Below are 27,254 nucleotides of genomic sequence, written 5' to 3'. Positions count from 1 at the left end.
TTCTGAGTTTGTTGAGCACGTAGAAGTTTGGTTATGCTATATCGACGATGTTTTAATAATTTGGAAGGGTTCTGAATCCTCCTTCATTAAGTTTGTCCAGAGTCTAAATGTGAATAACATTGGGTTGAAGTTCACACATGAAATTAAGTATGACAAATTGGCATTTTTAGATGTCCTGCTCTCGAAAGGTCCCGATGGCAAAATTGAGACCAAAGTTTTCAGAAAAGTCACGACAACTAATTCCCTCTTGAGATGGGAAAGTAATCATCCGGTACCACTCAAGAGGGAAATACCACATGGCCAATATTTGCGACTACAAGGAATTGTTCGGATAAAAAAGCCTTTCTTAGACAGGCAGATGACCTGAGACACAGGTTTCTGCAAAAGGGTTATCCGGACAATATCCTTAAAAGTGGACGAAAGGACCTGTTGTGTACATGTCTATGTGTGTACACACATAGACATGTACACACATAGACATGTACACAGTACATACATAGACATGTACACAGTACACACATAGACATGTACACAGTACACACATAGCCATGTACACAGTACACACATAGCCATGTACACAGTACACACATAGACATGTACACAGTACACACATAGCCATGTACACAGTACACACATAGACATGTACACTGTACACACACATCCATGTACACAGTACACACATAGACATGTACACAGTACACACATAGCCATGTACACAGTACACACATAGCCATGTACACAGTACACACATAGCCATGTACACAGTACACACATAGACATGTACACAGTACACACCGCCATGTACACAGTACACACACAGACATGTACACAGTACACACATAGCCATGTACACAGTACACACACAGACATGTACACAGTACACACATAGCCATGTACACAGTACACACATAGACATGTACACTGTACACACATAGCCATGTACACAGTACAGACATAGCCATGTACACAGTACAGACATAGCCATGTACACAGTACACACATAGCCATGTACACAGTACACACATAGACATGTACACAGTACACACATAGACATGTACACAGTACACATATAGACATGTACACAGTACACACATAGACATTTGTGTCGGGATTTAACTTTCAAATTGTGTTGCAAGCCCAAGCACTTAGATGCACCAGGAAGAAAAAGGTGAACTCCAGCGGACCTGAGCGGGGAAGCGACACATGCAGGATATCGGGCGCACGATCTACTTGAATTGCGGCAGAGTTCATCCTCGTCGGACATTCCGGATCGGGGATCGCGCAAGGCCCGGGAAAGTAAATGTGCCCCAATGTCACCAATCTCATTGTATGAAAAATATTAAAAACTCTTCCTCTTTAACTTCAGGAGATTTCCTTTACATGAATTTTAATAATCCACTGTTCTCTCTCTGCTTCTTCTTCCTCAAATGAAATATCTCTGTACCTGAGGATTGAACAGATCCAGTTAGCACATGTTCCTATAAGCCACAAATGTATTATTTCTTATATTTATGGTATATTCATTGTACAGTCATTTCTGATTTTTGAGATGCTAGAGAATCAAGACTTATAGAACATATTAGATCAGTGCTGAACAGTATGATGGTTAATGAAGCTCTGGGTTTATTTTAAAAAATTGTGACCTGCAGCAATATATCCGGCTATGTCAGCTTCTCTCTATAGAGCTTTATGAACATCATGTAGATCCTCCTGTAATCTGGTCCCCTGTGATCTGCCAGGCTGTGTTGCCTTCCAAGAACAGACAATTCATAACAAGAAGTAAACAGCGGAAGATTTATCAGGGGTTGGATGCAAATTTTCTGGTTTACAAGCCCTGAAATATTCGCAATTACTAGCGAACCGCCAGTAATCGTTATGATTTCCCCCTTCACGCCACCTTCATGACAAGTGGGACCCCCCAACGCCTGCTCCAACTTTCTACAGCCTGTTAACCAGAGATATAATGAGCCATGCACCTGTGTGACATCACATGACCAGGGATATTACGTGTCGTGCACCATGTGACATTAGCATGACAAGAGATATAATGAGCTATTCACTTGTGTGACATCACGTGACCAGGGATATAACAAGCTATGTACCTGTGTGACATCACATGACTAGGGATATAATGAGCCGTGAACCTGTGTGATATCACATGACCAGGGATATAACGAGCTGTGCACCTGTGTGACATCACATGACCAAGGGATATAACGAGCTGTGCACCTGTGTGACATCACATGACCAGGGATATAACGAGCCGTGCACCTGTGTGACATCACATGACCAGGGATATAACGAGCTGTGCACTTGTGTGACATCACAAGAACAGGGATATATTACAAGCCGTGCACCTGTGCGACATCACGTGACAATGGATGTAACAAACTGTGCACCTTTGTGACATCAGAGGACCAGGGATATAAAGAGCCGTGCACCTGCGTGACATCACGTGACCAGGGATGTAACAAGCTGTGCACCTGTGTGACATCACATGATCATGGACCAATTTTATAGGAAGCAAACAATGAAGCTTCCTATGGTATTACAGCAAGCAGAGATCTAGAAAACAGTGAGGAATTAAATCAGGAAGTAAATTGGAAAATGGTAGAACTCTTCACCACAAAAATATTTATTTGTAAAAGTGAACAACCTCATTAATTCGGGAATTATCCAAACCATGGAATATGCAGTATTTCTTACCTGTCCTCAACTTCATTGATAGTATCTGGTAATGAGGAGTCTTTGGTTTCCAGCAGAAAGCAGGAGAAGAAGCCCGCTATAATGGGAGTGATTCCAAATAACATGGGAAGGATCGTCTCCGAAAAATCTCCTGCTAAATGCAAAACAGATGCCACAGCGGAGCCCAGGCGAGCGTTCATAGCGCTTAAGCCCATCCCTGTTTGCCTGCGTGCGAGAAGGCATAGTAATACTATTAGTATGTATTTAATATACAGTGGAGGTCTGAAACATTATATATGAGTTTCCCCCTCTGTGTATTGTTAATTTAAGGTCTGATCATCAGGGCTGTGGAGTCGGAGTCAAGGTCGGTGAACTTTTGGTTCAGAGTTCTGGTAAAATGGACTCCAACTCCACAAACATATAATAAGTTATAAAAATTAGGAAATTTCCTTTAAATGTCTGTTCTGCTCCTGATCTAAGGAGTAAGGTCAGGGGTGAACAATATTTATTGGTCCAAAGGCCATATTCTCATACCGCTCAATTTTAAAGGGAACCTGTCATCAGCTATTGGCCTAATAAACCACTACTAGTATATTGTCAATCAGCGTAACATCTTCTGGTTTTAATTTCTTACATGGTCCAATCTCCGCCTCCTTGACTTTATACAACCACATTACATCTCACTTCATGATGCCACCACACTGGGACATGAAAGAAACATCATCTGGAAGGTGTTATGGTACTTGACAACATACTGGTAGTGGTTTATTAGATCAATTTCCCATGACAGGTTCCCTTTAAGGGGCTGCACCAGTAACCAGCACCCTAGATGCCCCAACAACCACGGTACAGCAGAAATTATAACTTCCAAAGTACAGCAATAAATATCAACCCAGAAACCAAATACTGTATTCAGAGCAGTACAGGTAGGGTGATTAGATTGTGAGCCCCCATTGGGGACAGGGACCAATTTGGCAAACTCTGTGCAGCGCTGCGTAATCTGTGTGTTCTATATAAATAAAGGGATTATTATTATAATACTCAGGGCAGATATTATTAGTATTGAAGACCCCAGAGCAGACAACCATAATAAAAGAGAGACCCTCAGAGTAGACTATAATAAGACTGGAGATCCCCACAGCAGACAGATAATACTGGAGGCACCATAGAAGACAAACAATACTGTAGACTACAAGAGCACAAAAGTACTAATACTGGAGACCCCCAAAGCAGACATAGCAGACCCTAAGAGCAGTTAATACTAAAGACCCCCAGAGTATAAAACTACTAGCACTGGAGACCTCTGGAGCAGACAAACACTGGAGACCCCATAATAGACAATAATACTGGAGACCCCCCTGACATAAAACTAATAATACTGGAGAACCCCGGAGCAGACAATAAATAAATCCTTTCTTGGCTCCTCTTGGCCTCCCTGCACCCGGTGCCACTCAGATCTGTGTCCCAGGGCAAACTTTTGTATACATTATTATTTTTTGGCTCCCCATCCCCCTGCCTCTCTTCCTGGTTTGTTCCAAATTTCTACAAGCTCTTCGACCAGCTGCTATTAATTTTTTGGAGCTCAGTTGCATGTGATTCGTCACCTTGTTTGGATTATGACTAATCTATTGTGTTTGCTGTTGGATTCTGACGCATTGTTCTTCTGAGTTACATTGAGAAAAACCTGGAGCCCGTCATTCATTTATATTAAAAAATTTTAGAATGTGACTGTGCGTATTTATCTGTTTGCACATTGTAAACTACTGGGATACCCCTTCAACTAGTAACTCTAATTCACAAAAATTATGCGAGGAGAGGTGATATACAGGCTGTATTTACAGCTGACACTGGCCAAGGTATTAGGCCTGATCCCCCCCCCCCCCATTATATGCCCATTTATATGTAACTATTATGATTTGTGATAAAAACTAGATAGATTCACACTTGTTAAGTATTATCAGATATTAAACTATCTCTTAGTAATATTGATTGTAAACTCCTAACGACTATCACTCTCCTTTTCCTATAGGCTTTGGCCTTGGTGCAGCACTGCAGTCTTCTATAACCCCTTTTTTGCCCCCGTCTATAGACTATTACTGCTTGTGGCCTCAGTATGCTCCTATGCACCCACTAAGGCACCCTTCTGCCTACACTCATAAAGAGTATGAAAGGGAACCTATCAGGGCACTTTGGGACACTAACCCATCCACAGGTCCTTAGTTTCTCAACTCACCTTGTATAAATTTCTTACTGGCCCACAATAAATAAAAAAGATTAATATACTTAACTCAGGCCAGAACTCTAAGCTCCTGCTCCTGCTGGCTTCACAGCGGATGTGCTGTAGGTATGGCGCATGCGTAATGAAGCTGAGAGAGCACCAGAAATGAGTACAATTCTAGAGTCATCTCTAGATATGTATTATTTTTTTCTATAGCAGAAGCTCCAAAGCTCAAACAAGCTCCACAAGAGCCTTAATTTGGTTTAGTGTCCCGAATCATTCTGACTGGTTCCCTTTAAGCCCTGACTGGTTCCCTTTAAGCTCCTATATACTATGACTCTCTATAGTTAATGACACATTGTCGGTCTGGCAGCAGTCTAGTTAAGGATTAAATAAAGTAGTTTTTTTTTTTAAACTGGGTAAAATAGCATTCCTGCTCATAAAGACGTCCTCTCTGTAACTGCCCTAGGCACAGGCTCCTAAGTGCCTATCGGTAAATACAGCCTTGCTGACATATCCTCTATGACAGTGATGGCGAACCTTTTAGCAGCCGAGTGCCCAAACTGCAACCCCTTATTTATCGTGAGGTGCCAACCAAAAATTAAAGCAGTAACTTATTGCTCCCTGTTCTTCAACAACTTTCAATCATATTGGCCTCCTGAGGACAGAAACACAGTAGAAAGAAAGATGGAAAATTTGCATCATTTTAGCTTCTTGCCAGTGTCCCTCAGAGAATTGTGGGACCAGCAGAAGGTCCTTCAAAGATAATTTGTCCCTGTCTACTCATTCTCCCTCTTCCTACAGTTCTAAGTAGTGAAGTAAGTATCACTTAAATATATGATCAGCATCTTTTAAGTTGCTTGGAACTGCAGGAAGATTCTTTGAGTCCTGCCTGGTGTGCTGGGGCTATGGCCCAGGTGCCCACAGAAAGGTCTCTGAGTGCCGCCTCTGGCACCCGTGCCATAGGTTCGCCACCACTGAGGAGTATTACTATTATTAGTCAGTGAACTGTAGTGAACTAGCAGCAATATGAAACACAATCTTCATTATGGAAATACTTCTTAAATGGAGCCAATTACTTAAAATGCAATATTCACTGTAAACATACCTTATCTCTGTAGGATACAGCTCTCCAGTATACAGGTACATGCAGGTAATAGCAGAAGCCAGGAAAGCCTTTCCAGTCACTGCTAGAACTGTATATAACATCTGCATATCTGCAAGAGAACATTATATACTCATTCACATTTTAGCAGATTGAGGACTTGATGCTTCATGGCTTCAGAGTAAATTTATCAACCCAACATTCACATAATGTAGCACTCGGAGGTCAAAAACAAGATCCGTAGCCAATCCCTATGCTCCGCTAGTCAGGAAAGCAGCATAGGGGCAGAGTACTCCGATACTCCGATACTCACCTTCCCCCACATAGCAGTAGCAATCTTTTTCTGTAGTCATTTATGCGGTGGCTGATATCAGGTCTATCGGCTTCAGAGCTGTCGCATTCAGTCATTGCATCTAGCTGTAAAGACGAGTAGATGACTGCCGCTGCTTTGTGGAAGCAAGGAAAGGTGAGGATATATTTTGGGGATTTTTTCCATCGTGGAGTATACATTGGGGGAGGGAAAAGGGAAGCTGGCTACTGTGGGGGGCACTCTGGCTACTGTGGGGGGCACTCTGGCTACTGTGGGGGGCACTCTGGCTACTGTGGGGGACACCGGCTACTGTAGGGGGCACATAATTTCCATGGCAGTGTCTCAGGTCATATTTGATGTAGCATGTAAAAGGCAATGGAAAGGATCATCTCTTAAGTTGTCTTACCGTGAGGTGTGAAGCCATACGACAGCACCATCACTCCGGCCAAACACAAGGACACAAACTGCATGACTCTTCTTCCCACAAATGTCATCACCAACATCACCATTAACTTAGCCGTCATTTCTACTCCTCCAAACAGTGCCTGGGTCAGGAAGACTTGTGCCTATAGCAATGATATTTACCACATATGTTAGGCTGAGAAATTTTGTTGGTATATCAGTGGTTTATATGTACTACTGGCAAACACATGACACATCAGTAATACCTATAAAACCCATATCCCCAACTTACCAAACCAGAACTAGACAGAGGGACATGCGCCTCATCGCCGGAGTGCGGACAAGGTCAAACACTGAATGTGAGGATCTGATTATAAAGATATCTTTTTGCATCTCTGAGCACAGCATCTGCAAGTTGACCAAAGTGAAGGTTAACGGGGAAGACATGAACAAAATACATCTGATAGGAGTGTTATATGCAAAGAGATACACAAATAATGCCAACAAAAGGGTAAGGGGATAGAATAATATAAGAAACAATAACAACCATCCTTATGCTACATCCATGCAACAGTGTACACACCTGGGCGAGATCCCTGGTGACCATGCGAATAGGGAAGGGAGAGGCCATACACCTGTCCTGGATCCAGTGTGACAGTCCCGGATTTCGGGCTCTGTCCCGATTTCCCACCTGGCAGGAGTTATGGCCCGGGATATCAACTCAGTTAAATGAATCACAGCCAGGTGTCTGCCGTGTCTGTAGAAAGCAGAACCCTGCAGGCGCAGTTACGTCATCACAATGCGTCTGCAGAGCACTGCTGTAGTACAGATGTGGTGGAGGAAGAGGCAGGACAGCAGCGAGGGAATGAGGAAAGGTGAGTACAGATTATTTTGTTGCAACAAAAGAGGGGCCATAGGAGAAGGAGCAGAGAGGGGGACATAGTAAGGAATGGGAGCAGAAAGGGGGAGCACAATAAGAATGGGAGCAGAGAGGTGGGCATATTAAGGAAGGGGAGCAGAGGGGGGGCATAATAAGGAAAGGTAGCAGAAATGGGGAGCATAAAAAGAAGGGGAACAATAATAGGGGGAGCACAATAAAAAGGGGGGCAGAAGGGGGTGCACAATAAGATGGGAGCAGAGAGGGGGCATAATATGGAAGTGGAGCAGAGAGGGGCACAATAAGAGGGGAAGCAGATAAGGGGCATAAGGAAGGGGAGAAGAGAAATGGGGACCAATGAAGGGGGACAGGGAGCAAAAACTGTTTTTTAAAAACAGCAGGAGCAGAGAAAGGGACCACAATAAGGGGGAATGAGGCATTGTAAAGGTGAGAAAGGTGAGAATATTTGGTGAAAAATCCATTATTCTAGGTATTATACTGTGTGGGCATACTAGGGCATCATTCTTTTTGTCCCTCTTTCTTCAACCCAAAGGTTGGGAGGAATGGAAGAGGTCTATGCAAAGAAAGCTGAGCGTCCATAGCCACAATCCGGCAGAAGATAGGACATGTCTTTTGCGGCATGGCTCACCACACCATAATCTGGTACTATAGACTTCAATTGTGGCCGTGATCTGGTGTCGCTAGGTCACAGCCTCAACAATGGTCATGTGCATATAGCCTTACTCTTATTTGTACATATCCCCATGAAGAATAATAGGATAAAGAAGATTATTTCATTACTATTGTACTTATATAACTTTCAGCAATCAATATTTTACCTCTGTCGTCAGCTTCTCCCCTTCTCTCCATTTTCCATTGATATGCGCAGCTTTTCTTAGATTTTTCAAAGCCTTGTTAGTTTCACCCCGAAGAATCAGCCAGCGAGCAGATTCAGGGAGCCACCTGCATCAGAAGACCAAGGATGAATTCATAAACCAATTTTATATTTCTTAAAACTTGCATTTTTCCACAGTGCAAAGTAAAGAATCAGAATATACCAGGAATAGATGAAGAAGAGGAGGAAAGGGGCAGAAACTGCAAACTGAAGCCATCGCCAATCTCTGATCACGTACGCCATCGCAGCCAAATCTATCTGTCCCAAGGAGTAGGAAAAGCCAAAAAAATTGCCAGCCAGGGTCCGGCCACGTTTGGGCATCCATTCTAAGACTAGAAAACACAAGAAATTAGTAAAAAATAAACATAAATACATGATGTTCTAGAAAATCATCAGAGGACACTTACTTAAGGAAATGCTGTTGACGGAAATAGCGGAGGATGCCACACCACAAAGGAAGCGGAAAGTACAGTAGCCGTCATATGTAGGTAGGAAAGCAGCACAGCTTCCAGCTATCCCCATCTGCAGGTAAGACCAGGTTAGGATCTCCATTCTGCCTAACCTAAGAAACACAGAAACAGGTCAACATCATGGAACGATACCAAGAAGATTGGGACACTAAATATTCTCTACAATTGCCTAGGACATATGCAACGTAACAGTATTTTGCCTTTAAGAATTGCCCACTAGAGGATGTTGACCATTCAACCCTAAAAAGACCCAGACACAATAATGGGCTCAGCTGATAACCCCATTTGCTGGTGACTTTTGAGCCAATCACTTGGGACAATTTCAGGAGTTGGTTCTCAAATAACCTAATTTATGGTACAAAAACAATACAAATTCTAGCAAAATTGTTAATATTCTGTTATTTCACTGACCAATGGGGTATTCCAGCCCAAAAGCATTTATCACCTATCCACTGGTTAGCCAATACATGATAAATTGGTGATAGGCCTCTTCCCTCAGTGCTATGGCCTTGGAATGAAGTGGTAGGATTCATGCGTAGTTCCCCTGGTTTTGGTTCCCCTTGTTCTTGGGACAGAGGACCAGGGCCCTGATTTGGATGGTTCACCAATGATAGTACCCCAATTTATCTAGCAATATGTGATGGAAAAGTAATACATTCTTAAAGGGGCTTTCTACGGAAAGTGTTGCCAAAAAAGTGCTTTGACTCCCACTTCCCATATTCTGTCTGTGTTTCCTCCAGTATATGGGATCTGCAGTCAGCCTGAAGTGCATGGGAAGGGGAAGATTGGGGCTAGGGGCGGTTTTGGTCAATGCTTGATCTACTCAAACCACAAGACGTAACTGGCTCTGATGTTACAAGTGGCGTATCATAGCCCAAGGAGGTTAGAAAATTGATCAATCAGCCGAACTTCCAGCCGAGCGCAGGTGCTGAAGAGCAGAAGCACCAGCTAATAAGGTGAGAACTGAATGTTAGAATCTATATAGAGGATGAGAACTTACTTGTCAGCAAGACTGCCAAAGACAAGTGCTCCCAATAGTACACCGGTCATATAGATGGAGCGGGCTACTTGTCTCCAAGGACGTTGGTTACAAACTAAATTCCACTGGAAGGTATAAATAATTATTAATTAGGCACATTAACTACTGAAATGTACAAAATATTCACAATTGTTATTTAGATGTTTATTTGTCGAGTTATTTTTGCTTTTTGTAAAAGGGAGCAACTCACAGAATTAACCATGTACAGGGATGAGTTCCTATTTGCACTGTAGTTGCTGATACGTTGCTTTAGGCTCGGTGGAGGTTGTGTTACATCTTTGCATCATTGAGGTGAGATCTAGTACATCTGTATTCAGTGTTATGGAACACAGGCCAGGAATAGGACTTATATAGCCATTGAAGCTCAACACTATGGGGCACATTTACTTACCTGTCCTGACGCGATCCCTGAGGTGCGTTGTCTGAAGAGGATTCGGAGCTGCCGCGATTCAATAAGATTGTGCGCATATCCTGCGATATCCTGCATGTGTCGCTTCCCCGCTCAGGTCCGCCAGAGTTCACCATCTTCTTCCCAGCGCATGTAGTTGCATGGCTTGCGACACAATTTTGAATGTTAAATCCTGTGCGTTGTCTGAATCCGTCGGATCGTCCGACGCCCGACCCCGATTTCTGGCGCATGAAAGTCGGCGCCAAAATCTGATTGCATGCGCCAAAAACTCCTTCGAAATGCGGCGCTCATCGGAAATCGTTGGGTATCCGGACCCTTAGTAAATGTGCCCCTGTGTCTACTTCAAGGTCTAAGCTTATGTCTGAAGCCAAACTAGGTCTTTGCGTTTTCATGTTACAACTTCATCTTGCGTATATAGATCTCAAACTCAACTACACTTTATCTGTATCATGTAGAAATACTATAAATTTATATTTTATACAATGGTATTTCGGAGTCTAAACACTACTAACCTATCATAAAACTGTCCCGGGGGCCAGGGGGAGCGTAACGGCATGACGTAGTCACGCTGCACACCTGCCGCCCGCCCTCCCCCTAACCTCCCGATGCAAACCTTGCCACGATGAGGAGCCTTGACGCGATGCACTGACGCGCTGGGCCAGTCAATGAGGAGGCGAACCGGTAGAGAGATCCGGAGCAGGCTGGCGCAGCGTATCGGAGGCAGGAGTCGCGGAGACATGTGCCCATGCTTCGTTCTAAGTCCGGAAGAGAGGCTGAGTGTGGTGGACGGAGGACACGGCTGACGAGGACCTGGGTCCAGAGGCGCGGCGTATCGAGCGGATAACCGGGGAGCCTTCAGCGGTGACGACGCGAACAGGACCAGGGATCAACATTAGTGAAGCCGACACCGTCTTCTCTACAAGCTGGCAGCCGCACGAATAGGAATTGCGTGCCTCGAAGGAAGCCTATGTACACTGGTTGGGTGAGACCGCTTTAAGGCACGGTGGTGTCTCTATTATCAGCCTATACTACATAGTAGTTTTGTTTCCACCCGCTTAAGGTTTCCATCTGTGGCTTGCTTATAACTTTCCGATTACTGGGCTTTGTGCAATACTGCTGACTAATCTATGACTAACCTATCTGCATTGCTAAAGCATCGTAGTCCGCGAAGGAATTTTCTGAGTACCTACCTGGAGTAGAAGAAAACCTTCTTCTTTGTATAACGCTCTCGACTAACTTTGCTTCGCTGACAATACTGCTTATATGCTTAATGCTCCGCTGGTTGGTTTAAGGCTGTAGGCGGTTATGGAAGCGCCTTTAGGTGGTGCTCATAAATTCGCTGTCAGCCCACCCATGTACAATAAGGTTGACTAACCTATGACTAACCAATTTTCTTTTTTCGCTAAGGCATGCTAGCTTCGCAAAGGAACTTGCTGTGTATTTAGGCGGAGTGGTTGAAAATAGAGCTTTTGCTATTTAATGCTCATGACTAACTTTGCTTCACTGTTAATACTGTCTGGCTATGTGCAACTCTGATGAATAACCTATGATTAACCTATTTCTATTGCTTAAGTACTTTAACTGTTCTTTAGGAATTGTCTGAGTATCTATTCATATGGTGGAATGACTTGAAAGCCCCTGTATTTAAAGCGGTTCAAGTCTACTCTATACGCCGTAGTTCTCTGAGGGGGAAAGCGATTGGAGAAGTGAGAAGTTTGTTAAAGGTGTAATTAGTGCCCCTAAAGATAATTTTCTGAGCCTACCTATGTTGGTACTATCGCAGTCTAAATCACCGCGCTGGGTTATTTTATAGCCTATTTGAAGGTTGGTTGAATGAGGACTCAGGTGGTTTGGGAACATAGTGTAATTTTCTGTACTCTCTAGATATCTCTGCATGGTATACTGGAAGGCACGAGATGTGTATTGGCAGGGATTTATATACCACCGCCCTTCAGATATGAAGTACTCTTACAGCTTATTAAGTTTTCAGAGAGAGTAGGGGAGTGTCCGATGTTAGCGCTAGGAGACTTTAATTCTGTATTTTCAGACGGCTTAGACCGGGTGAGGAGGGATCAACCCGCTACCCGTGAAATAGATGCTACTCCATTTGCAAGATTTTGTCAGGAAATAGGCTGGATAGACGTATGGAGATATATTGCGGGGGATCAATTGGCATATTCATGTTTCAATCGCTCGCACAATTCCTTTTCCAGGATTGACTTAGTTCTGGGGAACGATCTGGCCCTGGGGCGAATCAAAAAGATGAGATATGATAACCGCTCGATTTCTGATCATTCCCCGATAGTGCTGGAGTTATCTGGGGTGGGCTTAACCTCATGTAGATTCTGGAAGATAAATCCCCATTGGCTGACACTTATCTCGGATGAAGATAGGTTAAAGAGTGAATTGTGCCATTTTATCACAGTAAATAGAGGGATTAATAAGTATGGTCTATTATGGGATTCGACGAAAGCCTTCTTGAGAGGTCTCTTAGACTCAGAAGTGATTTATCTACGAAGGCAATTTGCTAAACAAGAAAAGCAGTTAAAGGGAGAAGTGCAAAAGTGGGATAAGGCTTTCCAGGAGAATAAAGCACAAAATAGCTTAGATAATATGATACAGGCACAAGAGAGGTATAATATATTTGTTACGAATAAAGCCATACAAAAAAAATTTTTTTTAAATCAGTCGGCCCACTGCGAGAGTGGACTTTCCTCGAGAAGGCTTGTCCAGAAAGTAAAGCAAAATCAGGAGATAAATAGAATAAAAGCAATTAGGAATAGTTCGGGGGAGATAGTGTATAGCCAAAGCGAGATTAAGGACGAATTTATGAGGTTCTTTCTTACGGTCTATTCATCTGATCTAGAGGCCACTCCAGAAAACATTAATAAGTATTTAGATGGGATTAGCTTCACGAAATTAGAAGAAGGAAAGAGCAATCTATTATCCCAACCTATCTCTGCTAAAGAACTTGAGGACACATTAAGTGCCTCTAGACGTAATGCTGCACCGGGTTTGGATGGGTTACCTCTGGAAATCTTTGTGAGGTTTGGGTCTATTCTAATACCTCTTTTGGTCGAAGTTTGGGAGGATTCGCAGGCGAGGGGCAAGCTCCCGGAGTCGTGGTATGAGGCAGGAATAGTGCTGATACATAAAAAGAATAAAGATCAACTAGAAAGGGAATCGTATCGCCCGATATCACTCTTAAATGCGGATGCCAAACTACTGGCCAAAGTACTGGCGAACAGATTAAAAACGGTGGTCCCTGAAATTGTACATAAAGATCAATGTGGTTTCGTGGCAGGGCGCCACATTAGTACAAATATTAGACGACTGTTTGCGAGTCTGCAGTTGGGCCGGGGGGGTTCCCGCTCCATTCTGTCGATAGACGCTTCTAAAGCGTTCGACAGGGTGGAGTGGGACTTCCTCTGGGAAGTGATTAATAGATTCGGCTTAGGTAGAAAGTTTTTGCAGTGGATAAAATTATTTTATGTTGTCCCGAGGGCTTGCATTAGAGTAAATGGAGATTATTCTTCGTTTTTCACTTTAACAAGGGGTACGAGACAGGGCTGTCCCCTGTCTCCTCTATTATTTGCTCTTTTTATTGAGCCTCTGGCTATAAGGGTTAGGTCGAGTGAAGAGATTTTGGGGGCAGGATATGGAGGTCCGAGTGATAGGATCATGCTTTATGCGGATGATATCCTTCTTTGTCTAGAAGACTCAGTGTCCTCTGTACCGAAAGCGTTAAAAGTGATCAATGAGTTTGGAAGACATTCAGGCTTTGAGATAAATGTACAGAAATCTATCCTGATGCCTTTAGACGAGGATTCCTTGAGCCAATTGGAACATCTAGAGTTGAAGATAGCTAACTCTCTGGAATATTTGGGGCTAAAAATTAGCCCTAGGGTGAGCGATTATATGACATTGAATGTGGTCCCGCTTTTGTCAAAAGTGAAGACAAAAGTAAATACATGGAGCTCTCTCCCATTAAACCGAGCTGAGAGGGTGATGTTAATTAAAAGTATTGTTTTACCCCAAATCCTGTTTGTATTAAGTAATTGCCCTTGCTGGATCGACAAGAAATGGTTTGCCCTTATCCGGGCAATTATAAATAAACTGTTGTGGGGGAGGAAAAGGGTACGCATTAAACAAGAAGCACTAATGAGGGACAAAGGTAAGGGAGGTCTATCTCTTCCATCCTTTTACCACTATTTTTTAGCGGCACAGATGCAATTTATAATTGAAAACAAAGGTAGCACGCTTTTTCAAATTTTCTCCACTAAAATGAAACGACGGTACACTTCACTATTTACACTATTGGAGGCGGGCCCATTAAAATGTCGGGAGATTGGGAAATTTCCATTGGCTAGACTCTGGGTGAATACATGGGGAGAGGTAAGGAAGTTGCTCGGAATTGAAGGGGGTCTGACTTTTACCCCCTTATGGGGAAATGTTAATTTCCCAGAGCTGAATAAGATAGAGGATTACTTGTTTTGGGAAAAGAGAGGTATTATCTCTCTGGAGCACTTGGGTATGCACGGGGAACTCCCCACGTTTAAATCTTGGGTAGAAGCTGGTATTTTGAGGGAAAGAGATCGATTCAGGTATTGGAAACTCTTACATGCGTATAGTAAGGAAAAAAACACGGTAGGGCTCAAGGTAGAGGGGTGTAAAACTTTTACAATTATGTTAGAATGGGGGGCTCGCCCAAAAAGCTTAGCGAGATTATATAATTTTTTTCTAAACCACATTGATAAGGAGACGGGGCACATTAGTCAAAGTAAATGGATAAGGCAGGTTGGTGAGATCACTAGTGAACAATGGGAAGAAATATATAAAAATGTGGTTAGGAGCACGATTAACTTAAATCACAGATGTGTACAATTGAATATCTTATATAGAACGTATTTTTCACCACAGTTAATGTTCAAGATAGGGATCAGGGACAATGCTAAGTGTTTCAGATGTAACGATCTTAATGCAGATACCCTCCATGTTCTATGGGAATGTCCAGAGATTGGGGAATTTTGGGGTAAGATTTTTGAGCTACTTGAGGCCCGGACTAGCTGTACCCTCCCGCGCTCAGTTACTTTGGGTATAATGGGTTTAATCCCAGATAATATTGGAACAAAATCTAAACGAGAGTTAGTGCTGAAGGCTCTAATGTTGGCAAGGGTGGTTCTGGTTAAGCACTGGAAAGAAGCAAAAGCTCCAGTAGTAAAGGAATGGGAAAATACAGTCGATCGCATTAGAGCATATGAATGCGCTTACGAAAAACGTTTCAGAGGAGGAAGAAGATTGAATGATATATGGGACCAATGGAAGGCATAAAGGGTTCATTTACTTATTTATTTATTTATTTTTTAGTTATATATATATATATATATATATATATATGTATATGTGTGTATATATGTATATATATATATTTTTTTTTTGTTATTTGTTTGGGGTCCCGAACACTTCCAGCAGGGGGTGGGCTTGGGGATAGGGGAAGAAAATATGGGTTTCAATAAGTCCATTTGATAAGCTAAGCTTTATAGATTTGTTTTTTTTAAGTCTACATGTAAAGCTAACAGTAATAGATTTGTATGAGATGTTTACGCTATATAGCTGTGATACTCTGCTTATAACACTTTTGTATGTTGCTAAGTTCTAACTGGACTTGTAATCTTATGTATAATTCTTAATAAAAAAAAAAACCTATCATAAAACTGTGAAGATAAGGTAGGTAGGTTGGTTTGGTCCAAGCCTTGGGTAAAATGAATGCAATTAAGCTGCGGTCATATACACGTATTTTCCAAACCCATATCTATAGGACTGGCCAACCATCACCATCATGTTTATTGGGGTCTCTCAACTGTACTCCTTAGATGGCAAATATTGGGTAAAGAGAATGGTCAAACATATTGGATTCCTTAGGGACATAAACCGATGGTAGGATTTGTCTTCATATGTAGAACATAAGCAGGCATGCAAGAAAGATAACTTGTCTACAAATACATATTGGTTTCAAAACTCTAAAACATTAATTATCACATCAAATAATGACTATGGGGGAGATTTATCTAGAGCTTTTTACAGCTGAACTGTATAAGTTGCCCATGGCAACCAATCAGAGCTCAGCTTTCATTTTCCCACAGCTGTTTATAAAATGAAAGCTGAGCCCTGATTGGTTTCCATGGGCTACTAGAACAGTTTTACCTCAGACACTTCTGATAAATCTCCCCTTATATGTACAAATGTTAAATATATGTACAAGTGCAAAAAAAAGAGCCAAACCTCAGTAACGATGGTTGAGGAGAAGATGCTTCTGTCATAGGTCCACCCTTCTTTGCAATATTCCAGATTCTTTCCTTCAAATAGTTTGTCAGTTGAGTTCGATAACAAATCAGGGGCCTTTTGGTGCTGGACACATCTCCAAGGCTTGTGCTCTTGGTCCAGGGATGTGAAGTGTTTCATAATATGTCGTTGACTTTGATTGTTCAGGTCACTGGTGGATGGAAGCTTGCAGTAATGTTCAGGGACTGCACCTGTGAAGTTCTGAAGAAGATTGTGGCATGATAACATAGCCACTGGTACCAATAATAGTATGGTGTGAAGGATCTGAAAACAGCCAACTCCACCTAAGGACTCAAGGACATCATTGAAAGCCATGTCTTGCAGGAAGGAGTCTTGTTCAAGTCTTCTAGGAGCAGGTGGTAGAACCACGTCTACTTTGACTTCTTATCCTTTAGTGGTTTATATCTTCTTCCTCTTTTGTTGTGAATAGGTTTTTAATGTCGCAGATTTTTTTTGTATACCTTTTTCTGTCCATTAACTCCTCCCCTTCTCCCGATTATCCTACGTCTCCATATTCATGCAGGTTAAACTTGTTCTGAAAAATTTGTTCCATTCATGACATCGTTCTGGGAATGTCCTTTTATTGTAACACAACGTCCTAGACCAAGATCATTATGAAAGGGCAAATTTTGGACCCAATGAACAAAGAGTTAAGTCAGAAACCTCATTGGCTTATGGACAAGGGGAAGTAAGTGTATGTCATTAGACAGCCGCCCATGCCAAATCTACAAATACTCGAGCTCTCTAGTTTTATGATATGCCATTGTTAACTCTTCATCGTGTAAAGGGATTAATGTGATGAGAATCGATATCCTGTATGTTCACATCCTGTCATCTACTAATCTTTGATATAGATACAAGGAACATGGATTCATACATCGATTCTACTTGAATAAAAGAGCTGAATGAGGGCTTGTTTTCTGTGGAGGAGGTTGAAGTTGAAACCATTTTTTGAAACCATATTTTTTAAGGCGTTTACAGTGTTAATAAAGTGACGACCTCATACTCCGTTTATTCCAATTCCCTTTTGTTCATTCTTAATAACAGAATAGCTGGATTGTGTTAGAACATGTTTACTCATAATAGTAAGTGATCACCAGACACTATGGGGCAGATTTACTTACTCGGTCCTGTCGCGATCCCGCGGTGCGTCGTCTGACGAGGATCCGGGTCCGGAGCGATTCACTAAGATCGTGCTTCCGAGTTCCTGCATGTGTCGCTGCTGCACCGAGATCCGCCAGAGTTCACCTGCTTCTTCCTGGTGCATTTGACTGCTGATCTTGTGACACATTTCCTTTATCAAATTCCACGGTGTGTCTGAATCCGTCAGGTTGTCCGTCGGCCACGCCCCCCGATTTCTATTGCATGCAAGCCGGCGCCGATGCGTCACAATCCGATCATGTGCACCAAAAACCCGGGGCAATTCTGGACAAAAGAGAAATATTCGGTAAATTCGACGAAAGTGCGGACCCTTAGTGAATGAGCCCCAATGGAGCTTATATATTAAGGGTCCGCTGCTGCACTTTTGTCGGATTTTCCTACGTTTTAGTGATTTGTGGCGCTGTGACAGGTATTTAACATCGGATTGTGGCGCGGCTGCGCTGGCTTTCAAGCGACAGAAATGGGGGGGCTGGCTGTTGTGCAATCCGACTGATTTGGACTGAGCGCAGGATTTAAGATTCAAATTGTCCCAAGACAATGCACTTACATGCACCAGGAAGAAGATGGTGAACTCCGGCGGACGTGAGCGTGGATGCGACACATGCTGGAAATTGGGTGCACGATCTTAGTGAATTGCGGCACAGTGCATGATCATCGGACATTGCACTTTCATGAACTCTGCGGGACCAGGTAAGTAAATGTGCCCAGAGATAGCTGAATCCTATTCCTCACAGCCCTACTATACACTAGCTGGAGTGTACACCCAACTGTATAAGAAGGGTGAACACAGACTGTTGATGTCCATAGTTTTACTCAGGTACAAAGGGGTTAATCATGCACTTTAGGGATGTTCTGTTTCCCATGATGCAAAGTTTTCTCCTCCCCTCCCAGCAACCACTTTAGGGTATAAAAGGGGGATGTGGTCTACGGTTAGGCCTCTTTGAACTTCACCTCAAGCTTCCCGCCCTCCCTCCCCTTTTTTATTTTTGTGTTCTTATTTTATAGGAAGAATGCGAACGGTAGTCCAGCAGCCAGGCAGGTATGAAGACAAATTTGTGAATAAAAAGTGGAAGTTTATTTCATCCTATAAAAGTTATTAAAACGGTACCATGGTGAAAAAAAACTGACGCGTTTCGAACTAAATATAGTTCTTAATCATAGTCTGACCCTCACCGTGTGAGTCTGGGCTTTTATGTGAATACAAGCGGAAGTGGGCGGCAGAGGAATCTCTACTTACACCACAGGTGGGAAAACACAGAAAATTCATTATATAAATCAAGACAGAAAAAATTTGAAAATAACACACTTAATATATGTACATTAGATGGTATCTTGAATTCAGGCCAAAAGGGGCTCTAGTATTCATCGTCATAATCCAGAATGCCTCTCTGTTGCGGAGGGCTTTAACCCAGTCCCCGCCTCTTTTGGGACGTGTAACTCGTTCAATAGGTGTAACTGTGAGTTGCGAAGTTTCTCCCTCATGTAAATCCCAACAATGTTTAGATACAGAAGATATGTTACGGGTGTATGTATGTGTACAGGAGGATTGTGTGCGGGCTACAGATAGATGTTCCGCAATTCTTTGTTTTAAAGTGCGCTTCGTGCTTCCTATATATTGAACAGAACATGTTGTGCAGGTAATGGAGTACACTACATAAGTAGTGTTGCAGTTTATAAAGGAATGTATCTTGTAGTATTTATTATTGTATATAGAGAAGGCAGCTTTTGTCTTCACTATGTATTTGCATAAACCGCATAAACTTGTGGCTACCTGTACTCTTTAACCACGATTGATCATTATGGGTGGATACGTATAAGTTCGGGGATAACATATCCCCCAAAGTTGCAGAGTTTCTTGCTGAGAAACGACAGCCTGATGCAAGGATCTTATGTAGAATGGGATCTTGGTACAATATTGGTATATGTTTTTTAATTATTTGGGTAACCTGGTTATATTGACATGTGTATTCTGTAGAGAAAGTGATAGAACTATAGTTTTTTTTGGTTTTGGTATGTGGCTGTCGATCCGCATATAACATCTGTGTCCTAGATTTATCTTTTAGACTCCCTCTGATGCGTACAACATGTGTTTTATTATAGCCTCTTTCATGTAAACGCTTAGTGATTTCAGTAGAAGTTTGAGCATAATGTTCCTCTTGTGTGCATATATGTTTAGCCTTAATGAATTCTCCCTTGGGCAGGTTTTTAATTACATGGGGCGGATGACAACTGCTGGCGTGTAAAAGGGTATTGCCTGCAGAGGGTTTACGATTAGAGATGAGCGAACATGCTCGTCCGAGCTTGATGCTCGGTCGAGCATTAGGGTACTCGAAACTGCTTGTTGCTCGGACGAATACTTCGCCCGCTCGAGAAAATGGCAGCTCCCGCCGTTTTGCTTTTTGGCGGCCAGAAACAGAGCCAATCACAAGCCAGGAGACTCTGCACTCCACCCAGCATGACGTGGTACCCTTACACGTCGATAGCAGTGGTTGGCTGGCCAGATCAGGTGACCCTGGGATAGACTAGCCGCTGCCCGCGCTGCTCGGATCATTCTGTGTCTGGATGCCGCTAGGGAGAGAGCTGCTGCTGGTCAGGGAAAGCGTTAGGGTGTTCTATTAGCTTACTGTTAGGCAGGAGTGATTCTCCAAGAACCCAACAGCCCTTCTTAGGGCTACATTAACGTTCTACTTTTTTTTTTTTTTATTTGCATCTAGTACCATTTTGTGAGGAATTAGCAGGGGGACTTGCTACCGTTGTGTTTAGCTCTTAGTGGCACACATATCCACCTCAAACACCAAAGTGGGAAAATTTAGTAGGGGTTGGATTTCAATTAGGCACAGTCTGCCATTTGTCCTTTTTTATTTTACGTTTATTTTGTTTAATAACTCAGCGTCATCTCATCTGGCATAGTAGTGTGCTTTCATACTTGGCTAGAAAATAGCCATAGGAGAATCCAAACGGCTTACTTACGCCTACAGTAGCGTTATATATTTGATTTCTGGTTGATCTGCTGGTGGCTGTACTTGCTGCAGTGCATCTACTAGCCAATTGTGAGCAATTTGTAGTGAGACTTGCGACCGCTGTGTTTTGCGCTTAGTGACGCACATATCCATTGCAAAGACCGAAGTGGGAAAATTTAGTAGGGGTTGGATTTCAATTAGGCACAGTCTGCCATTTGTCCTTTTTTATTTTACGTTTATTTTGTTTAATAACTCAGTGTCATCTCATCTGGCATAGTAGTGTGCTTTCATACTTGGCTAGAAAATAGCCATAGGAGAATCCAAACGGCTTACTTACGCCTACAGTAGCGTTATATATTTGATTTCTGGTTGATCTGCTGGTGGCTGTACTTGCTGCAGTGCATCTACTAGCCAATTGTGAGCAATTTGTAGTGAGACTTGCGACCGCTGTGTTTTGCGCTTAGTGACGCACATATCCATTGCAAAGACCGAAGTGGGAAAATTTAGTAGGGGTTGGATTTCAATTAGGCACAGTCTGCCATTTGTCCTTTTTTATTTTACGTTTATTTTGTTTAATAACTCAGTGTCATCTCATCTGGCATAGTAGTGTGCTTTCATACTTGGCTAGAAAATAGCCATAGCAATAGGATAGCATCGTTTGGTTTTAAAAACTCAAAAACACAAAAAAAAACAAAAAACACAAAAAAAAGTTAAAAAAAAATTAAAGTTATAACTCTCATTTTAAAAATGTTTAACCCGAGGGCTAGGGGTAGAGGACGAGGGCGGGGACGTGGGCGTCCAACTACTGCAGGGGTCAGAGGCCGTGGTCCTGGCCGGGGTGAGACACCACCTGCTTATGAGGGAGCAGGGGAACGCCGCAGAGCTACACTCCCTAGGTTCATGTCTGAAGTTACTGGGACTCGTGGTAGAGCACTGTTGAGGCCAGAACAGTGCGAACAGGTGATGTCGTGGATTGCTGACAATGCTTCGAGCAATTTGTCCACCAGTCAGTCTTCCACGCAGTCCACCCATGTCACCGAAATCGCCACTCCTCCAGCTCCTGCACCTCAGCCTCCTCCCCCCCAGTCTGCCCCCTCCCAGGAAAATTTGGCATTTGAACCGGCATACTCTGAGGAACTGTTTTCTGGACCCTTCCCACAGTCACAAACCACTTGTCCGGTTGCTGCTGAGCAATTTTCCGATGCCCAGGTTTTCCACCAGTCACAGTCTGTGGGTGATGATGACCTTCTTGACGTAGTGGAAGTGTGTAAAGAGGTGTCCGACGATGAGGAGACACGGTTGTCAGACAGTGGGGAAGTTGTTGTCAGGGCAGGAAGTCCGAGGGGGGAGCAGACTGAGGGATCGGAGGATGATGAGGTGACAGACCCAAGCTGGGTTGAGAGGCCGGGTGAACACAGTGCTTCTGAGACGGAGGAGAGTTCTCGACCAGAACAGGTTGGAAGAGGCAGTGGTGGGGCCAGACGGAGAGGCAGGGCCAGAGCTGGTGCATCAGCGCCAAATGTGTCAACTAGTGAAGCTCCCGTGGCGATGGCTCTTGCGGCGAGGGCTAGATTTTCAGAAGTCTGGAGGTTCTTTAAGGAAACACCGGATGACCGACGGACTGTGGTGTGCAACATTTGCCAAACCAGGCTCAGCAGGGGTTCCACCACTACTAGCTTAACTACCACCAGTATGCGCAGGCATATGAATGCTAAACACCCCACTCAGTGGCAACAAGCCCGTTCACCTCCGGCCGTGCACACCACTGCTCCTTCCCCTGTGTCAGCTGATAGTCAGCCCCCTGCCCAGGACCCTGCCACAAAAACCCCATCGTCGCCTCCACGATCCTCCACAGCATCCACCAGCGTTCAGCTCTCCATACCCCAGATGCTGGAGCGGAAACGCAAATATAGTGCAACCCACCCGCACGCCCAAGCCCTTAATGTGCACATCTCCAGATTGCTTAGCCTGGAGATGCTGCCCTATAGGCTAGTAGAGACCGAGGCCTTTCGCAACCTCATGGCGGCGGCCGCCCCTCGGTATTCGGTCCCCAGCCGCCACTACTTTTCCCGATGTGCCGTCCCAGCCCTGCACCAGCACGTGTCAGACAACATCATCCGTGCCCTGACCAACGCCGTTTCTGACAAGGTCCACCTGACCACGGACACGTGGACGAGTGCTGCCGGGCAGGGCCACTATATATCGCTGACGGCACATTGGGTTAACTTGGTGGAGGCTGGGAGCGAGTCTGACCCTGCGGCTGGTCATATACTGCCGACGCCGAGGATTGCGGGGCCTACCTCGGTCCAGGTGTTTCAGGCCTACTATGCCTCCTCCTCCTCCCCCCACCCCTCCTCCACCTCCTCCTCCGAACTACCATCCGTGGGCACGGCGCCATCAGTCGGTAGCTCTAGGCACAGCAGCAGTGCCGTCGCTAAGCGACAGCAGGCGGTGCTCAAACTGCTGAGCCTAGGCGATAAAAGGCACACCGCCCAAGAGCTATTACAGGGCATCACGGCGCAGACTGATCTGTGGCTGGCACCGCTGAACCTGAAGCCAGGCATGGTTGTGTGTGACAACGGCCGTAACCTGGTGGCGGCTCTGCAACTCGGCAGACTGACACATGTGCCATGCCTGGCCCATGTGTTAAATCTGATAGTTCAGCGTTTCCTCAAGACATACCCCAATCTGTCTGATTTGCTCACGAAGGTGCGCCGCATCTGTGCGCATTTCAGGAAGTCCAGCACAGATGCTGCCACTCTCAGGGCAGCGCAGCGCCGCCTCCAACTGCCCGCTCACCGACTGTTGTGCGACGTGCCCACGAGGTGGAATTCAACACTGACCATGTTATCCAGAGTTTACCAGCAGCGCCGAGCGATTGTAGACTGCCAGATGTCAACTTCCACCAGAACTGGTAGTCAGGTCAGTCAGCTTCCTCAAGTCTACAATGAGGAGTGGACGTGGATGTCTGATATCTGTCAGGTGCTGAGTAACTTTGAGGAGTCAACACAGATGGTCAGTGGCGATGCCGCCATCATCAGCCTCACCATCCCGCTGCTTGGCCTGTTGAAAAACTCTCTGATCAGCATGAAGTCGGAAGCTTTGCGCTCGTCACAAGAGACGGGGGAAGAAGATTCCCTTGTTGATAGCCAAAGCACCCTCAGGTCTGTTTCTCAGCGCATATTGGAGGAGGTGGAGGTGGAGGAGGATGAGGAGGAAGAGGAGGAGAATGTTGGCGAGACACAAGAGGGGACCATTGTTGAGTCCTTCACTGTTCAGCGTGTATGGGCAGAAGAAGAGGAGTTGGAGGAGTTGGAGGAGGAGGAAATGGACAGTCAGGCCAGTGAGGGGAGTGAATTCTTACGCGTTGGTACTCTGGCGCATATGGCAGATTTCATGCTAGGCTGCCTATCCCGTGACCCTCGCGTTCAAAGAATTTATTCCAGCACCGATTACTGGGTGTTCACTCTCCTGGACCCACGGTACAAACAAAATCTTTCCACTCTCATCCCTGCAGAGGAAAGGAGTGTGAGAATGCATGAATACCAGCAGGCCCTGGTGCACAAGCTGAAACAGTATTTCCCTTCTGACAGCGCTAGCGGCAGAGTGCGTAGTTCTGCGGGACAAGTAGCGAGGGAGAGTAGGCGAGCAGGCAGCTTGTCCAGCACTGGCAAGGGTACGCTTTACAAGGCTTTTGCCAGCTTTATGTCACCCCAGCAAGACACTGTCACCTGTCCCCAGTCTCGGCAGAGTAGGGCTGATCTTTACAGAAAGATGGTGAGGGAGTACGTAGCTGACCATACCATCGTCCTAAATGATCACACAGCTCCCTACAACTACTGGGTTTCAAAGCTGGACATGTGGCATGAACTGGCGCTGTACGCCTTGGAGGTTCTTGCCTGCCCTGCCGCTAGCGTCTTGTCCGAGCGGGTTTTCAGTGCAGCTGGTGGCATCATCACCGATAAGCGTACACGCCTGTCGACTGACAGCGCTGACAGGCTGACGCTTATTAAGATGAATAAAGCCTGGATTTCTCATAATTTCCAATCTCCACCAGGTGAAGGAAGCTCAACCTGAATAATTGATCCACTCCTCCTCCTCCTCATTTTCCTCCTTCTCCTCCTCTTTGTACAGTAAAGCAGAGGAAACTGGCTATTTTTTGACAAGGCCCACTGGCTCTAGCTATAGTACTTTATGCATTTAATTTTTCTGGAGGGCCACCTACCCGGTCCTCTGTTTTAAACAATTTTTGGGAGTGCCACATACAGGCACTCAATCTATTCAATTTTTCTGGAGGGCCACCTACCCGGTCCTCTGTTTTAAACAATTTTTGGGAGTGCCACATACAGGCACTCAATCTATTCAATTTTTCTGGAGGGCCACCTACCTGCTCCTCTGGTTTGAAAATTTTTTTGGACTGCCACATACAGGCACTCAATCTATTCCATTTTACTGGAGGGCCACCTACCTGCTCCTCTGGTTTGAAAAATTTTTGGGACTGCCACATACAGGCACTATCCAAATTAAATTGTCTCCATAGCAGCCTCCACACGTTGTCTCCATTGCTACCTCCAAAAGTCGTCCATATAGCTGCCTCCATACATCGTCCCTTTATCAAACGAGGTGTGTCAGGCAGAAATTTGGGTTGTTTTCATGGATTCCACATCAAAGTTGTTAACTTTGTCGCCACCCTGCTGTGTTATCCACAAAATATACTGGCAAACTTTTATCATTTACCAATATTATTTCAGCGCTTCTTGCGCATCTGTTTACATTCCCCTCACCCGCCATATCCCAAACTTATAAGAACGCTACTACACTTAACTTGGTGCAGGCTGGGACCGAGTCTGACCCTGGGGCTGGTCATATACTGCCGACGCAGAGAATTGCGGGGCCTACCTCGGTCCAGGTCTCAAAGGCCTACTATACCTCCTCCCAACCCTCCTCCACCTCCTCCGAATTACCATCCGTGGGCATGGCGCCATCAGTCGGTAGCTCTAGGCACAGCAGCAGTGCCGTCGCTAAGCGACAGCAGGCGGTGCTCAAACTGCTGAGCCTAGGCGATAAAAGGCACACCGCCCAAGAGCTATTACAGGGCATTCCACATCAAAGTTGTTAACTTTGTCGCCACCCTGCTGTGTAATCCACAAAATATACTTGCAAACTTTTATCATTTACCGATATTATTTCAGCGCTTCTTGCGCATCTGTTTACATTCCCCTCACCCGGCATATCCTAAACTTATAAGAACGCTACTACACTTGATCTTATACAAAAGGTTCTTAGAAGTGCTGTTTGGGGAGTAGCCTAGAGACAGGGGCTTGGATTGGCGAAAGCTCGCCTGGCAGCGGAGCGCCAGCTCCATGCCAAGATCCAACTAACATAGTTTTAACTGCAGCACCTTTAATCTACTACTAGTTCACTGCCTCCATACATGGTCCCCTTATCAAACGAGCTGTGTCAGGCAGAATTTTGGGTTGTTTTCATGGCTTCCATGTTAACTTTGTCGCCACCCTGCTGTGTAATCCACAAAATATACTGGCAAACTTTTATCATGTACCGATATTATTTGAGCGCTTCTTGCTCACCTCCTTTGGTTCCTCTCTGCCACCCATTGGTTTGAAGCCTGAGTCCATTTAGGGTATGTCGCCATGCCACTCTCTAGCCTGCCGCTGCTGCTGCTGCCTCTGCATGCCGTCCCCTATAGTGTCAGGGTCAATTATTGGATGTTTTAGATGCTATCTAGCTTCATTCTGTCACTCTTTCATGGCCATGCTGTTGCCCATAATTTTGGCATAATGGTGCGTTTAAGCAGCCTCAGAGGCATCCATGCATGCTGCCCCTGCTGTTTCCTGTCCATTTCCGTGGTGTTTCCATCCTTTTCTGAGGTTTCCAGGTGTTTGGCCAAGCTTCCCTGTGCAGAGCCTTGGTCCCCTTGAAAAATGCTCGAGTCTCCCATTGACTTCAATGGGGCTCGTTATTCGAGACGAGCACTCGAGCATCGGGAAAAGTTCGTCTCGAATAACGAGTACCCGAGCATTTTAGTGTTCGCTCATCTCTATTTACGATATAAGTCACATATGACTTTGTGGTTAGATGGATTTCCTGTTAAACGTAAATCCAAAAAAGAAATGGAAATGGGGGAAAAAGAATATGTAAATTGAATATTGTAGTTATTACTATTGAGATAAGTAATAAAAGTTTTAATTTGTTCTTCAGCCCCTGTCCAAACCATAAGACAGTCATCTATGAAACGGCCATAGTATTTAATGTTACTGAGGAATGGATTGTTTAAAGTAAAAATTCATTCCTCCTCAAACCAAGTCATGAATAAATTAGCTAGTGAAGGTGAGAATCTACCATTTGCATTCTTCCTACAAG

At 44.4% G+C, this 27,254-nt stretch overlaps 3 protein-coding genes across 3 annotated transcripts in view; all 3 read right to left on the bottom strand.

The window, feature by feature from the left end:
• The window catches only part of CAPN1 (calpain 1), a 148,012-nt gene that overhangs the window by 61,155 nt on the left and 59,603 nt on the right, over positions 1 to 27,254 (bottom strand). The window lies entirely within an intron of this gene.
• Positions 1,100 to 6,361, bottom strand: LOC140068826 (solute carrier family 22 member 6-B-like). The gene is made up of 4 exons (XM_072114214.1): positions 6,322 to 6,361; positions 6,012 to 6,120; positions 2,707 to 2,910; positions 1,100 to 1,444 (listed from the first exon to the last, which is right to left on the bottom strand). Exons 1-4 carry the CDS (start codon positions 6,359 to 6,361, stop codon positions 1,363 to 1,365), a joined length of 435 nt encoding a protein of 144 aa, XP_071970315.1. The 3' UTR covers positions 1,100 to 1,362.
• On the bottom strand, positions 8,425 to 17,233 carry LOC140068825 (solute carrier family 22 member 20-like). Its single transcript, XM_072114213.1, has 5 exons — positions 16,693 to 17,233; positions 9,963 to 10,066; positions 8,900 to 9,054; positions 8,656 to 8,824; positions 8,425 to 8,560 (listed from the first exon to the last, which is right to left on the bottom strand). The coding sequence occupies exons 1-5, from the start codon at positions 17,065 to 17,067 to the stop codon at positions 8,425 to 8,427; spliced, it is 939 nt and encodes a 312-aa protein (XP_071970314.1). The 5' UTR covers positions 17,068 to 17,233.

This window comes from Engystomops pustulosus, chromosome 7, assembly GCF_040894005.1.
Source record: "Engystomops pustulosus chromosome 7, aEngPut4.maternal, whole genome shotgun sequence".
Lineage (NCBI taxonomy): Eukaryota > Metazoa > Chordata > Amphibia > Anura > Leptodactylidae > Engystomops > Engystomops pustulosus.
The sequence above is the reverse complement of the archived record's forward strand: the minus strand, read 5'-3'. Positions and strand labels throughout refer to the sequence as shown.